The 13686-nt window shown below is 43.4% G+C and overlaps 1 protein-coding gene across 3 annotated transcripts in view; it reads left to right on the top strand.

Annotated features, from left to right (window-relative positions):
• The window catches only part of NUP210 (nucleoporin 210), a 2490054-nt gene that overhangs the window by 870297 nt on the left and 1606071 nt on the right, over positions 1-13686 (top strand). For all 3 annotated transcript variants that reach the window (XM_044078102.1, XM_044078101.1, XR_006365597.1), the window contains one exon: positions 10565-10763. In XM_044078102.1, coding sequence (XP_043934037.1) covers positions 10565-10763 — 199 coding nt within the window. The remainder of the gene's footprint in view (positions 1-10564; positions 10764-13686) is intronic.

Raw genomic sequence — 13686 nt, 5'->3', positions numbered from 1 at the left:
AAAAAATTGTGAGATGTACATGAAATAAATTTGTTTCCTGTAAGCTGTGAACTGACACCTGTGACAGTCCTGCTGCATTACAGCAATCCTAGAAGCTTGGAAAAATAGATACATTTTCCCAGAATTGGACAGGTGTCTTTCTTGGCGCTTTCATTGTTATTGCCTTGATCACTGAGGTACTCCTAAAAATAAGTATTGAAAGCAGAAAACATTCTAGTATACCACTTTTGCCAAGGCAACATTAGTTTTATGTCCTTCACAGCCTGGTAAGGAAAACTAGAAAAGTGTTGCTTCAGTGTGCAGGCTTTAACTCAAAGCAAATGGCCCATCCTGCACCACAACTTAGCCCTAAAGCTAGCAGGTTGTGATTGCACACTAATTGCAGCTAGGCACATGCATTTTGATGACATGCTAAATATCACTGGGGGTGGGGCCTAGGAAACCAAACACGGGAAAAATCTTACCAAGTTAAGTGGAAAAGATTCCCCACTGATGATGCTGTGCACCTATACCCAAAAAAGGCCAAAGTGGCTGTGGTCCTGAAATACCTGTCTGACCTTTACAAAACTGCTTATCTTATGCATTTACCAAAGTTCATGCTTATGCTATTTCAGCATACTTACTCATGACCCCACCCGTACACCAGGACTTTTGTTTAGCAGTTTCTCAAGGGAATCTTGCATCTTAGAACTTGAGACCTCCAAGAAAATATGATGTCCTTCTATTAATATGTTGCAGTATTCTGTTCTCTTGGGTCTCCTCCTCTTGCTACCAGAACGTCCGGCTGGTCTTCAAAAGTTTGAAGTCATTGCTGGGTGTGTGGGATATCTGATGTGGCTAGACTAGTGTGGGCCATAAAAGTGACGTCTGCACACAACCAGACCTCAGAACTTTTCTGCTGCCAGTTGAATGTCAGCTGTTCCTGGTGTACTGGCTGTCGGATCAAGAATTATTCAAATAAGTACCCTGTTGGGGATCTTTTGTTTTGGGTCATCATATGCTGGTATATGTTCATGTTATCCAGAAAGGGTAAATGCAAATCCTGCCGTCAGATTCCCCACAAAGGCGCCCACGAGCTTTGTCTCTTGCCTGAGAATGTCGCACGACCATAAGGCCTGCTCCATTTGTCAGGCCTTCGTCCTAAAAATCCTGCATAGCAGATTGCACGCTTTAAGCATATACCTGGCAAATCAATGACTCAAGCATTTAGCATTAGATATGGAGGGGATGTCCAAAGAAAAAGGCCAAGACCTCGAAACCTGAAACTGTAGCTGTGCCTCCACCCCCACTGTCCCTCCTGTGGTCGACATCGGTCCGGAGGGATGATCGGTTACTGCCGATTCGGGTACAGCGGGCACCTGTCACATTGATGCCCAACTCCAAGCCTACTCCGGCCCAGACGCCTGATAGGCCTTCTCTGAAAAAGAAAGAAAAGAGGAAGCATACCTCTCCTCTAGCAGAAAGTCAGCCGGATTGGCAGGTTTCTAGCAAAACCTTTTCAATGCCTTCATGGCTTTAAGGCCTGCCTCTTCACTACCTTCACCAGTGACTCCACCGGTGTTGAGTCCTAGGCCCCAAGCGTTAGACTCCTCTCAGGTGGAAGAGGAGGAATCCTCTGACTCTTCCTCAGAGGAATCCCTGTCTTATGTTTCCCAACTTCCCACCCCTCTTGGTTATGCCTCCCCCATGGAAGATGCACTGAAGCAGGTTCCCCAGCATAGGATTTCACCTTTGGGGAGACCATTGCTAAGATGAGGGGAGTGCTTTAAATGGGATTTATCTGAGGTGACAGAGGTACAGAAAAGATACTATGATCTCCTCCAGATGGATTCTCCTGCTCCTTCAGCTATTCCTCCACTACTGCCAGTCTTTCTTGATACTTTCAGTGCAGCTTCCCTGAACCTAGACTCTTATTCCTCGCCCCCTGCAGACCTGGCAGGTTCTACAAAGTTCCTGAGGGAGGTAAATTCTTGGTGAAATGCCCTGCAGCTGACCCAGGCACAGTCTCAGTCTCTGCAGACAAGCCATCCAGACTCCTTCCAACATTCCTGCTGACAAAGATATCAAGGCTATGAAACATTTGGGGAAAAAAGGTCTATACATCCTCCACCCTGGCATTCAGGGTGGTCACCTACCAAACCCACATGTCCAAATACGTCTTAGCTCTTTTGGAAAAAGTGTCAAAACAGTTGAATTGACATTCCTGATTCCACAGCCAAATCTCAACTCTCCAGCCTCACTTCTCTAACCTCCCAGGTCACTAGACACTCCATTAGGTGCAGCTTCTATGCTGCTGAAGCCTTAGCAAGGTCAACTACATTAGCCTCTGTCCTCAGATAGTATTTGTGGCTAAGACTTCAGCCACTACCTGGTGATATCAGGGCAAAACTCTTTGATGCACCTTTAGACAACTCAGCTCTTTTTGGCACCAAAGTAGCAGAGCTATTTAAGACTTTGCAACAAAAAGGGAAGGAGCTACAAGATCTTAAACAATGGTTTGTCTTTCCTATCCCCAGGTCCCATAGAAATTATCCATCCAAAACTCAATTTGTCAGGCAGCACTCTGCTCACAGTCCCTCCTCTGAACCTAGGAAAGCTGCCAGAAAGCAAACAACTCCTGCCAGACCTTCCCAAGCCCCAGCCCAGAAGCTTCACTTTCAAGACAGGGCAGGTAGTCTGAGACTACCTGCCATTCTGGAAACCTCCCCCCTCTCTCTATTGCACTATCACTAAGGCTCTCTCTCACTGTCTCTCGGTGAGGAGAAACATCATCACAAACAGGTGGGTCCTATTCATAATATAAAATGGGTACTTTATGACATGGATCACTACTCCATCTGGGCTGGGTATATCCTTCATCTCCCCCAAACAGCAGCTCCTCCCTCTTCCAACCAGTTTTGTACAACCTCACCACACAGGGTACCATCCAACCTGTCTCTTAGACAGAAAGGGGGAAAAGATTTTACTCCACACTCTTTGTAGTCCCAAGGAAATATGGTACCTGGAGGCCAGTTCTGGATGTCTCCCACCTAAATATTTTCCTGCAAGTGCCCATCTTTCGGATGCTCACCATGCAAACTCTTTTCCTTTTGATCTTGCCCTAGAGGTTCATAGCCACCTTAGACATCAACGATGACTACTTTCACATCCCCATAAGGTCCATATTCAGGAGATTCCTACATTTCTCTGTGGCCTCCTCTCATTATCAATTCTCGGCCTTGCCCTTCGGTCTCTCCATGGCACCAAGGGTTTTCATCAAGTGCCTGGCACCAGTGGTGGCCTTCTGTGGGACTCAAGGGATCCAAATCTTCCCTTACCTAGATGACCTGCTCATCCAGTTGGATTGCAAAGAATCCCTCCTGCTCATCCAGTCGGATTGCAAAGAATCCCTCCTGCTCATCCAGTCGCATTGCAAAGAATCCCTCCTGCTCATCCAGTCGGATTGCAAAGAATCCCTCCTGCTCAACTTAGAGACAACCCTCAATCTCCTACAGGCACTGAATTTCCAGATAAATTATCCCATGTCCAACCTGACCCCTGCTCAGGACCAAGTTTTCCTAGGATGCAGGATTTGGATGAACATCATGAAGGCCTTCCTACCACCCCAAAAAGTAGAAATGTTAACACAGTATCTGCTCTTGGTCAGTCAGGCCACAGAAGTGACTGCCAAGCAGTACCTCAGGCTCCTGGGCCACATGGCTTCAACTATCTCCATGTTACCATTGGCAAGACTTCATATGAAGAAGCTTCAGTGGTACCAGAGATCCATCTGCACTCAACACACTCATCCTCTGGAGCTCTTCAGTGTAAGAGAGATGAGAGCAATTCTTTTGGCCTTGAAGGCCTTTCAGCCCAAACTGAAACAGGGCTCTCTAAAACTGTTCTCAGACTGTACTGCAGTTCTGTGGTATGTCAACAAGCAGGGGGGAAAAATCATATTTGCTATGCAGACTAGCTCTCCTAGTGTTGGAACTGACCATAAAACAGGGAGTAACACTTCAGGCAATTTACATCCCTTCAGAGCAGAACTCTCAGGCAGACACCTTAAGCAGATCCATGTCACAGTCCCACGAATGGATGCTCCACAGGGATGTGTTCTTGGACTTAGTCCACAGATGGGGTACACCCCCTTGAACAGACAGCTTCCATCCTTTAGCACCAGGTTGCTCAACCCTATGGTGAGGGCAATGGAAGCCTTCTCAATATCTTGGAATGGGATGTTTCTCTATGCATTCTCCCCCTTCCTTCTTATTCAAAAAGTCCTATTGAAGATTCAGCAGGACAGACCAAAAATCTTGCTGGTGACCCTCTTTTGGCCAAGACAGCACTGGTTCCCCCCCCCCCCTTCTGCATTTAGCCAAGGGCAATCGCCACAAGTTACCCCACAGATTGGACCGTCTCACACAGAGCAAGGGATCTCTAATCCATCCAAACTGGCAATCTCTACACCTCACCTTGTGGGTGATAAAATCCTGATCCATTATAGATACCTATACAATGAGGACATGCTCACAGTCCTGCAGGAGATCAGGGAACCTAATACCAGGAGATCTTATGTATCCAAATGGAAAAGATTCTCCATATAGGATCATAGGAGGTTACTAGGCCAGTGGGCCCTGGGGCCCCTTCCAAGCTTACCCAAGAGATTATTCCCAAAAAGAAACCTCCGTCAGCACCTGTTGCCCCTGCCAATGAGGGACACAGGTGTGGAACCCCTGAGACAAATTTGTGGTTTCCCATCCACTCATCAAGGTTGTGCTTGAAGAGGGTCAGCAAGGTGCTCTGTTTGATGTGTATGGGAAGTCTATTCCAGAGACAGGGCTGCCTCTGGGAGACAAACCTGTCTCTCCACAGGTTTTGTTGATGTCGCATATTAGATTCAGGCCTTTTGAGCGGGTAGTGTGTGAGGTGTTAGACTTATGGATATGGAGCATCTCTAGTAGGGCAGGGTCCGAGATTGCCTTGTAGGCAAGACACAGATCACCCCTCAGCTATCTGTATGATACCGAGTAGAGTGATAGTGATTTGAGCCTGTTTGCATAGGACAGGTGTTGGAGGCCATGGATTCTGTTTGTGAGATATTTCAGTGGTCCTTCTAGTTGGTGAAGATGATTGGAGAGGTACATCCCAAAAGGGAGGAGTATAGAGAGGTAATAACTTCCTTTTTTCTGGATGCAATTCCTTTACTTAAGAGAGGAAGTAAGTAAAAGACTTTTATGACCACTGCCGTTAAATTTATGGTCGAATGTGAGGTGGTTATCAACCTAAGTGTCCAGGTCTCTCGCCACAGGTTGTGTGCTTAGGGGGTTGCCGTTGATGTGGTAATCAGCAGGTGTCGTGTTTTTGCTGAATGGTATGATACATTTTTTTGCATTTAGCTTGAGGCCATGACTTTTGCACCAGTCATTAGTTGCTGTGAGACCCTCTTGCAGTATGTTAACTTCGTTTGAGGAGTCGGTGACAGCACCCAACTTAGTCGCCCACAAACTTGGTCAGCCACAGACACTTTGTCTTTGCTTGGACCTCTGAGAAATAGATGCCAAATAGTAGGGGTCCCAGGACAGATCTCTGATGAACTCCGCTAATGACAGGTCTGATATCGGAGGTGGAGGTGCCTATTTTGACTTTGAGGGTCCTGTCAGTGAGCCAGTTGGCCACCCACCTGATGATATAGGGATTTACACCAAGTTTTGTTAACTTTTCGATGATGCCTGAGTGGGGGATTGTGTCAAAGGCCTTGGCCAAGTCAAGGTAAGCTGTATATGCTGACTTTTCCTCATCCATGACCTTGATGACAGTCTCAAAGAAGTCAGACAGGTTCAACAGGCAAGATCTGCCCTTGACGAATCCAAACTGGGTGGGGTCAGGTGCTTGAAGATTGCCTATGCCCTTGTTTATAAGATCCATAATAATACGCTCTATGGCTTTACAGATCAGACTTGTCAAGCTAATGGGGCGATAGTTTCCAGGGTCAATAGTGGCACCGCCTTTTTGCAAGGGGATGACAATGACAGTTCTCCACTCTGCTGGAATTAAGCTGTGGTTGAATAAGGGTGCTCAACAGAGAAGCCATTTCTTGCTGGAGATGGTGCAGAATACTGGGATACTATCTGGTCCCATGGAAGCTGTGATCTTTGCCTTTGATGGGGCCCATAACACTTGATCTACAGAGATGGGAGGTGTAGGGCAAGTATCGGGGATGTCGAAAGGGCCATGGGGGAGGGGGCAGGGAGGTTGAAATTTGCGCTGAACCTATCTACTAGTAAGTTGGCTAAGTCAACAGGATCAGTGTAAGTGATACTGTTAAGTACTAATTCAGAACAAACCTGGGCTTTGCTACGGAGGTTCCTGACGTAACTGAAGAAGACTTTATGGCTTCAGAGACAGTTGCACCCATTGCAGAGCCAAGTCCCTGTGGTACTGTCTTATCTGTGTGAACTTTTGCAGACATGATGAGCATACTCTTTCATCAAGACTAATCTGTCTGCCATCTCACTTTGCCTCTGGACCCCCCCCCCCCCCCCCGCCTTCCAGACTACCTGCAAAATTGTTTTTAAAAGGAGTGCTGCATCTCAGGCCACCTAGGAAACTCATTCCCCCTCCTTTGGACCTGAATTATGTCTTGGAGAAGCTCATGGTGCCCCCCTCTGAGCCAGCATCCAGTGCTTCTTTCAAACACTGCACATGGAAAATAGTACTTGTCAAATAGCCTTGACTTCTGCTAGAAGAGTGTCTGAGCAACAAGCTCTGATAGCCATTCCACCGTTTCTCATTTTCCACAAAGACAGGGTAACCCTTAGGACCAGTCCATCCTTCATGCCTAAGGTGGTCAGTGAGCTTTCTTTAAACCAAGCCATCCACCTCTCCACCTTCTTTGCCCATCCACAAAGTGACAGTGAGAGAGCATTACACTCCCTTGATGTGTACAGACAGCTTAGGTTCTACCTGGACAAGACTAAGTCCCTCAGGAAGTCTGACTAGTTGTTTGCCTCTTTCCAAATCAAAGCCCTGGGGAAAGCCATTACAAAATAGGCAGTCTCAGTCTGGATTTCCATGGCAATTACATTTTGCTATGCACATGAGGGGAAATCATTGGTATCCAAGGTAAAAGCACACTTCACTAGGGCTATGGCCTCTTCCGGAGCCTTCTTTAAAAGTCTGGCCACCTCTACCATTGTAGAGGCAGCCTCTTGGACATCTGTCCAAACATTACAAACTAGACCAAATCACTAGATCCCGAAGACTGTACTCAGTATGTATGAACGCAGTTTTATTTTTTATGAAAAAGCGTTTTCGCTACAACCAACAATGCAGCTTCTTCAGATAAAATTCAAAAAAGAACTCCACAAATTTAAGTACACACAACAGGAAATAGTAATTTTACGTCACTAGGTAATCACACACTCTGTCATCTAACTAATTATTATAAACCCTTCTCCACAAATATCCACTAGGCTAATACAACCCACAGACCTCAGAGTAATTACATGTCAGTAAAGTCAGCATACAAAATCACTCAGGAAAAAATATTCAGGAAAAAATAAAATTCTCCTATTATAAATGGCTTGAATGGCAACTTTCGTTGAATGCCTTTAAAGCTCCGGGACTCAATGAAAACTGCAATATTAACGCAGTTTTAAAACTACGTAGTTATTTGAGGTAGTTTTTTATTTTATATACTACTTTTTTTGATTTATATTTTTAAATTTTTAAACTTTAACCTATTTTTATAATAGGAGAATTTTATTTTTTCCTGAATATTTTTTCCTGAGTGATTTTGTATGCTGACTTTACTGACATGTAATTACTCTGAGGTCTGTGGGTTGTATTAGCCTAGTGGATATTTGTGGAGAAGGGTTTATAATAATTAGTTAGATGACAGAGTGTGTGATTACCTAGTGACGTAAAATTACTATTTCCTGTTGTGTGTACTTAAATTTGTGGAGTTCTTTTTTGAATTTTATCTGAAGAAGCTGCATTGTTGGTTGTAGCGAAAACGCTTTTTCATAAAAAATAAAACTGCGTTCATACATACTGAGTACAGTCTGCTGGCGTTCTCTTTTGGAGCTTCCTGCTGTGTTCTTCTACTTGTTTTTTATTCGTGTTCTGAAATCACTAGATCCAAACTAGACCAAATCTCTAGATCCAGGGCTTGGTTTGCCAGGGCTATCCTCCATGGATTCATAGAAAATTCCTCCAAGCCACCACCCTCTTCCTCACAGTGAGCTTTGGCACTCACCTAAGAGTACAGAATACTGCAACATGTGAATAGAAGGACATAGAATAGTTGTGTAGTACCATAACCATAGATGTCCTTATAATCCATGTTGCAGTATTCCTTCCCTCCCTCCTGCCCCTCCTGTTAACATACCTTTCCTCCTTGGATGGCAGTGGACAGGCACAGCATATCCTAAGACTGGGGTCTGCTGGGGCATTCAGTTCTGAGGTCTGGTGCGTGCAGACATCACTTTTGTGGCCCACACTAGTCCTGCCACATTAGACATCCCATGCAACCAGCAGTGGCTACAAACTTTTGAAGACTGGCCAGACATTCAGGTAGCAAGAGGAAGAGACCCAAGAATACAGAATGCTGCAACATGGAAGAGAAGAACATCTATGGTTATGGTAAGATTTTACACAATTATTTACTCCACCAAGGGATTTTAACTGTAGTCTAGTAAAGTTGACCCTCACCAACGTTTATCATGAAAGACTGTGTTTTGGTGACTGTTACCTCTACAAGGGGAATCTAAGCGCCAGGCTTTAATGTGCAGAGAACCCTTCTTGATGTTCTACCAGGGTAGGGTACTCATTTGTACAAACCCTTCTTTTAAGCCTAAGGTAATCTCTGAACATTCTCTGAGCAAAGCCATTCACTTCCAGTTTTGTTTACTAATCATTCATTCACTGGATATGCACAGACAGCTGGGATTATATTGACACTCAAAAACTGATCAGCTGTTTTTTCTCCTTTGCAAAATAAAAAGAAGGAAAACGATTAAATAAGTCAACTCTATTGAATGGGTTGCTGTTTACATTTGTTGTTTTACATTTCATGACAAATCAGTTTCAGGGCATACCAGTGAAGCCCATTCCACTCAAGCTTGTGCAGCCCCCATAGCCTTCCTTAGAGGAGTCACCATGCTAGCATTTCTAGACGCAGCAACTTGGACTTTTCTGCACACCTTCTCTAGGCATTGTAATTTAGGGATACTTTTTGACAGAGCAGGATCCTGCTGGGCTTTGTCTCTCAATTACTTGTCTCTTAACTGCCCCGTTCCTTTATGCTTTGGGATTTTTCCCAAAAATGAGGACTGCAGCAGTGAGTGCTACAATGGACTCATTACATTTATGTTAAGAACTACATACTATAAATGTGGATGGTCATTTAGATTTGCTTTTGCAGTCTAGGCATCATTCCCCACCTCCTTCTTTTTTTTTCTTTAAAGCCTGTCTTCTGATTCTTACCTCTTGGGTTGGGATGGCACCCTAATCCTGTGTTCTGCATCTTCCCACTCATTTCTGTACCAGGCCACCTACCTCTTTTTCATGAACCTAGTACCTGAACAGGGAGATTGTGGACCTCTGTGGTGGACCTGTAGCACAGAAGGCTGTTACCGTGTGGTTTATTATTTAAATAAATTAATTAATTAATTAAATAATTTATTTATTCATACATACTTGTTTACTGAGGTAGCACACACTGATCACAAAAGACTATTTCTAGACTCAGCCCCAGTGAAAAATCATTCACAAACAGAAAATCATAGTAATGGGAAATAATAGAGAAGATGGCCAGTGTACAATATACTGTAATGCAACAATGTAAGCATATAATATGAGAAAATATATAATACTATAAGGTAACAAACGTGAAAAGTACGCAAGCAAAAGGCAGTATTGTATCTGCATATATGTATATAATTTAAGAGCAAGGAGGCAAGAGGAGAGAAGACAGAGCACTCTTGATAAAGTGGATCACTTGGGATTTGGTCCCCAAGTCTTCTACATGGATGTAGTGAAAGTAGGAAAAATCTGAAGGTGACATCTGCTAACACACCTGTTATACCACTGACATCCTTCTGTAATGGTGGGATGATGTCTGCAGAGCTCCTGGGGTAGTAAAAGCTTTTGAAGTTGGGCATTTACTCTGGCTTTCTGATTAATGCAACATTTAATTTACTCAGGACGTCGGCATTTATTATAAATTCCTAGCACAGCTGTACTTCATCATAAACTATCTTGTTTCTGTCAGTTTCTGATACGTTCATAGGTAATTATTAGGCTAGCTGCCCTTGTGGGCTGTTTAAGCCTCGCCAGTTTCCACTAGAGGTGATAATCCAACCCTGTACCTTGTGTCTGTGAGGTAAACATCTCAACATCAACCCCCACCCCCTCCCCCTGTGTAGTATGTGTCAAATGTATAATTGCTTTAGAAATGGGAATTACTTCTGGAAGTTTTTTTTTCCCCCATGTTATTTTTGTGTCATTGCTGAAGTCTGTAAATTACTTTGAAAAGAAATTTAGCAGTGTCACTCACTCATGTTTTCTTGATGCCTTTCAGGTGTATGTGATTGAGCCTGTTGCCATGAAATTCACTCCTTGTCAGGTGGAGGCTCACGTGGGTCAGACACTTGAACTTCCACTACAGATATATGGTCTTATAAATGGTGAAACCAAAGAAAATCTTACACTGAGTGACTGCTCCCTTTTTGACCTTGTTGTTGAAGTAGAAACGCATGGTGTTTTTAAACCTTTATCAGGTAATTTTATAGTTTGCCACTTTACATAAATGTTATATATCTCAATAGTAAGAGAACTTGACCAGTGCTGAATTTTGAAATATGCTTCCAGTTTTTCAGATGGTTAAAATGGCTGTTTTTTATATTGTGATAGCACCAGTTATGGAATGTTAATTGCACCTTCAACAGCAGAATGCACAACTGGAAACTTCAGTAAAGTCACTGCTTATCTTAATTATTAAAGCCAATGTAAAGACAGGACTAGAACACTGTGAGGAATACAGAAGATGCATTTGCTTTTTTGAAGCTTGCAAGCTTAAAAGACTGAGGTAGATAATAGAGCTGCAAAGGAAATGTGTGTGTAAAAAGCCTAGAAACAAGTTTTATTTTGCTAGCTAGTATGTTGTTCAGGATCTTCTTTTTTGAGAGTTGTCATATGTTGTGCATTAGTTAAGGTGCCATGTACATCACTAGATCTCTGCTGCAGTAGCCAAAGCTATATGAGTTGCATCCAGCCAAAGATGTTAACAGCCAACCAGATTCCAAAGCTTAGGGGCCACCTTCCGTGTTCCCATATCTTTGGAAGTCAAAGCAAAGCAAGCCCTATCGAAGAGAGTTTGTCTTGCAGCCTTTCCAGGATTGATGTTCTGCAACCTTATCTCCATACCTGAGCAGATAAGTTCCCTTCAGAGAAAAATAAATTCACTTTTAAGAAGTGTCTGATTTTTGCTTGATATTAACTGTTTTGGGGACATTCACAAGGCATTTTTGTCACTTGAAGCCGTGTGTTTTAATTTTCTGTTTTTACTGTAAATTTCAGTTTTTAACAAGGTTGCTTCACTTTATTGATATTTTTGTAGTGGTTTAGGTGCTGAGGCAAGTTTTTTTTTTTTTTTTTTTTTTTTTTTTTTAAAGGAAACATCACGTTATGTAGTCCAGTCTCACCTTCATTCTTACATGTGGGTTCGGAGCCGATCCTTGGCTCCTACTTGGCTGATTACAAAGCTCAAAGTCTCTAAGTTGGTTCTTGGCAAGGTAGGTATCCCATAATGCAGTGGTATCAATCCTCAGATCTCCTTTGCCACTTTATGCGTTCAGAAGTGCTCTTCTTGGCCATGGCCAAGTTTAAATCTCTTCTGCATTTTTTTCATATTTTCAGATTGTTTTTCTCTTAGTAGTTAGTTATTAGATAGTTAGAATATTGTTATTTAGAATATAGTTAACATTAGTGTTAGTTAGACATTAGTTTATTCTAAATTGTTGCCACTGATTTTGTCAGCTGTTTGGCCGTCGTTTTGCCGCAGGCCTGTTGTTGGCATCCCATAGTGGTAGTTAATCTATATTTAGTATTTGCTGTTGAGTCCTTGTTGGCTCGTTTTTAGCTTTATAGCGTGAGTTTGAATTACAGGACCTGCTGTTATTTAGTCCGTTGTGTTGCTGTTTAACCTATTGCCTTGTGTGTTGTCTTTCTTTAGGCTAGGTATCTTAGTGAAGCGTTTTGTTCAAGGGCTAGGCCAGTTTAAGTTAGAGGACCTAGTTCTTTCTTATTATTGTCTTTCTCCTTCAGTGGTATTTCCTTTCCGTTCTACAGGGCTAGGCCCATTTAAGTTAGACGATTTAGTCCTCTGTTAATCTCACCTTGCCTTTATTGTATGCTGTGTTCCCTTTTTTGAGCAGGGCTAGGCCAGTTTAAGTTAGAGGACCTAGTCCTCTCTTTGGTTTTCCTGTGGTGTGCTTGTTCTTTCCCGTAATAGTTAATCTCCGTTTTAGTTAATGACTTAACTAATTCTTCCTTGTCCCCTATCTTTGTTTTTTTTCAGCAGTTATGTCTAAAGAAAAGGACCATAAACCTTTAGGTTTTAAAAAATGCCAAAAATACATGAAGAAAATGTCCACAACGGATGGGCATAGTGTATGCGTATACTGATGTCCTTCAAGGATGCATCTGCAGTCTTTACAAATGGGTTGTCCTGTCGTCAGGCAGCCCTTCGGTTGGCCGGATTCCAAAGTCTGGGTCTGGCCTCGGCTGGTGTCGCACTTCACCCGACGTCACAGCTGCAGTTATTCGGGTATAAAGGCATCAGCCGACGCCATTTTCCTCAGTCTTTCTTGCCGCGTGGCGCCCGAAGCAGAAGCTGTTCGCAAGTGCCGGTCGGTCAGAACCAGAGATTACTACTACCGAATTCTTCTATCCGAAGACTTCTAAAAAGCTAAGTACCCCGTTGGGGACTCTTTCTTGCCTCAGCCGATGTCAGAAAAAGTGAATAACTGTTTAACTTGTGGGAAACAAATACCTCATAAAGATTTCCACTCTTACTGCTTACCTTGTTTAGGCCATACCACCACGTAGTAGCTTGTCTAGCCTGTGCTTCTTTTAACCGACGGACGCTTAGACGTCGGTCGGAATTTGCTGAGGAGATGTTCTTCATCTCACATTGCTGCAGTCCTTACACTTGGGTAGTCCGCTGTCCTCGGTCGGCCCGAATATCAAAGTATAAGGCTGACGTCGGTCAAGGCGCATTAGACTGACATCAGGACATCAGGGTACAAATGCGCATGACCGACGTCATATCCTCAGTCTTTTTTGGCGCATGGTCCGATGCAGAAGCAGCGTTGCAAGTGCCGTTCGGCGTTCTGAAATTTTTCGAATTCGGAGTTTCAGACCGAGTCAAAGTTGGCTAAGTACCCCGTTGGGGAATATTTTAGTTTTTTCTTGCCTCAGTGGTTTACCGGATGTCAGAAAAAGTGAATAACTGTATTTCTTGTGGGAAACAGATACCGCATAGAGATTATCATACTTTGTGTATTCCTTGTTTAGGGCCTGAGCACGACGTTGTTGGGTGTCGCTTTTGTGCTAGATTCAATAAGCGCACTATTAAGAGAAGGTTAGATTGTGCCAGGTTAGTCTTCGGGAAGCGGTGCAATTATAATATGCCGTCGGATG

The sequence above is a fragment of the Protopterus annectens genome, chromosome 7.part0 (genome assembly GCF_019279795.1).
Source record: "Protopterus annectens isolate FY-2018-M chromosome 7.part0, PAN1.0, whole genome shotgun sequence".
NCBI lineage: Eukaryota > Metazoa > Chordata > Ceratodontiformes > Protopteridae > Protopterus > Protopterus annectens.
The sequence above is the reverse complement of the archived record's forward strand: the minus strand, read 5'-3'. Positions and strand labels throughout refer to the sequence as shown.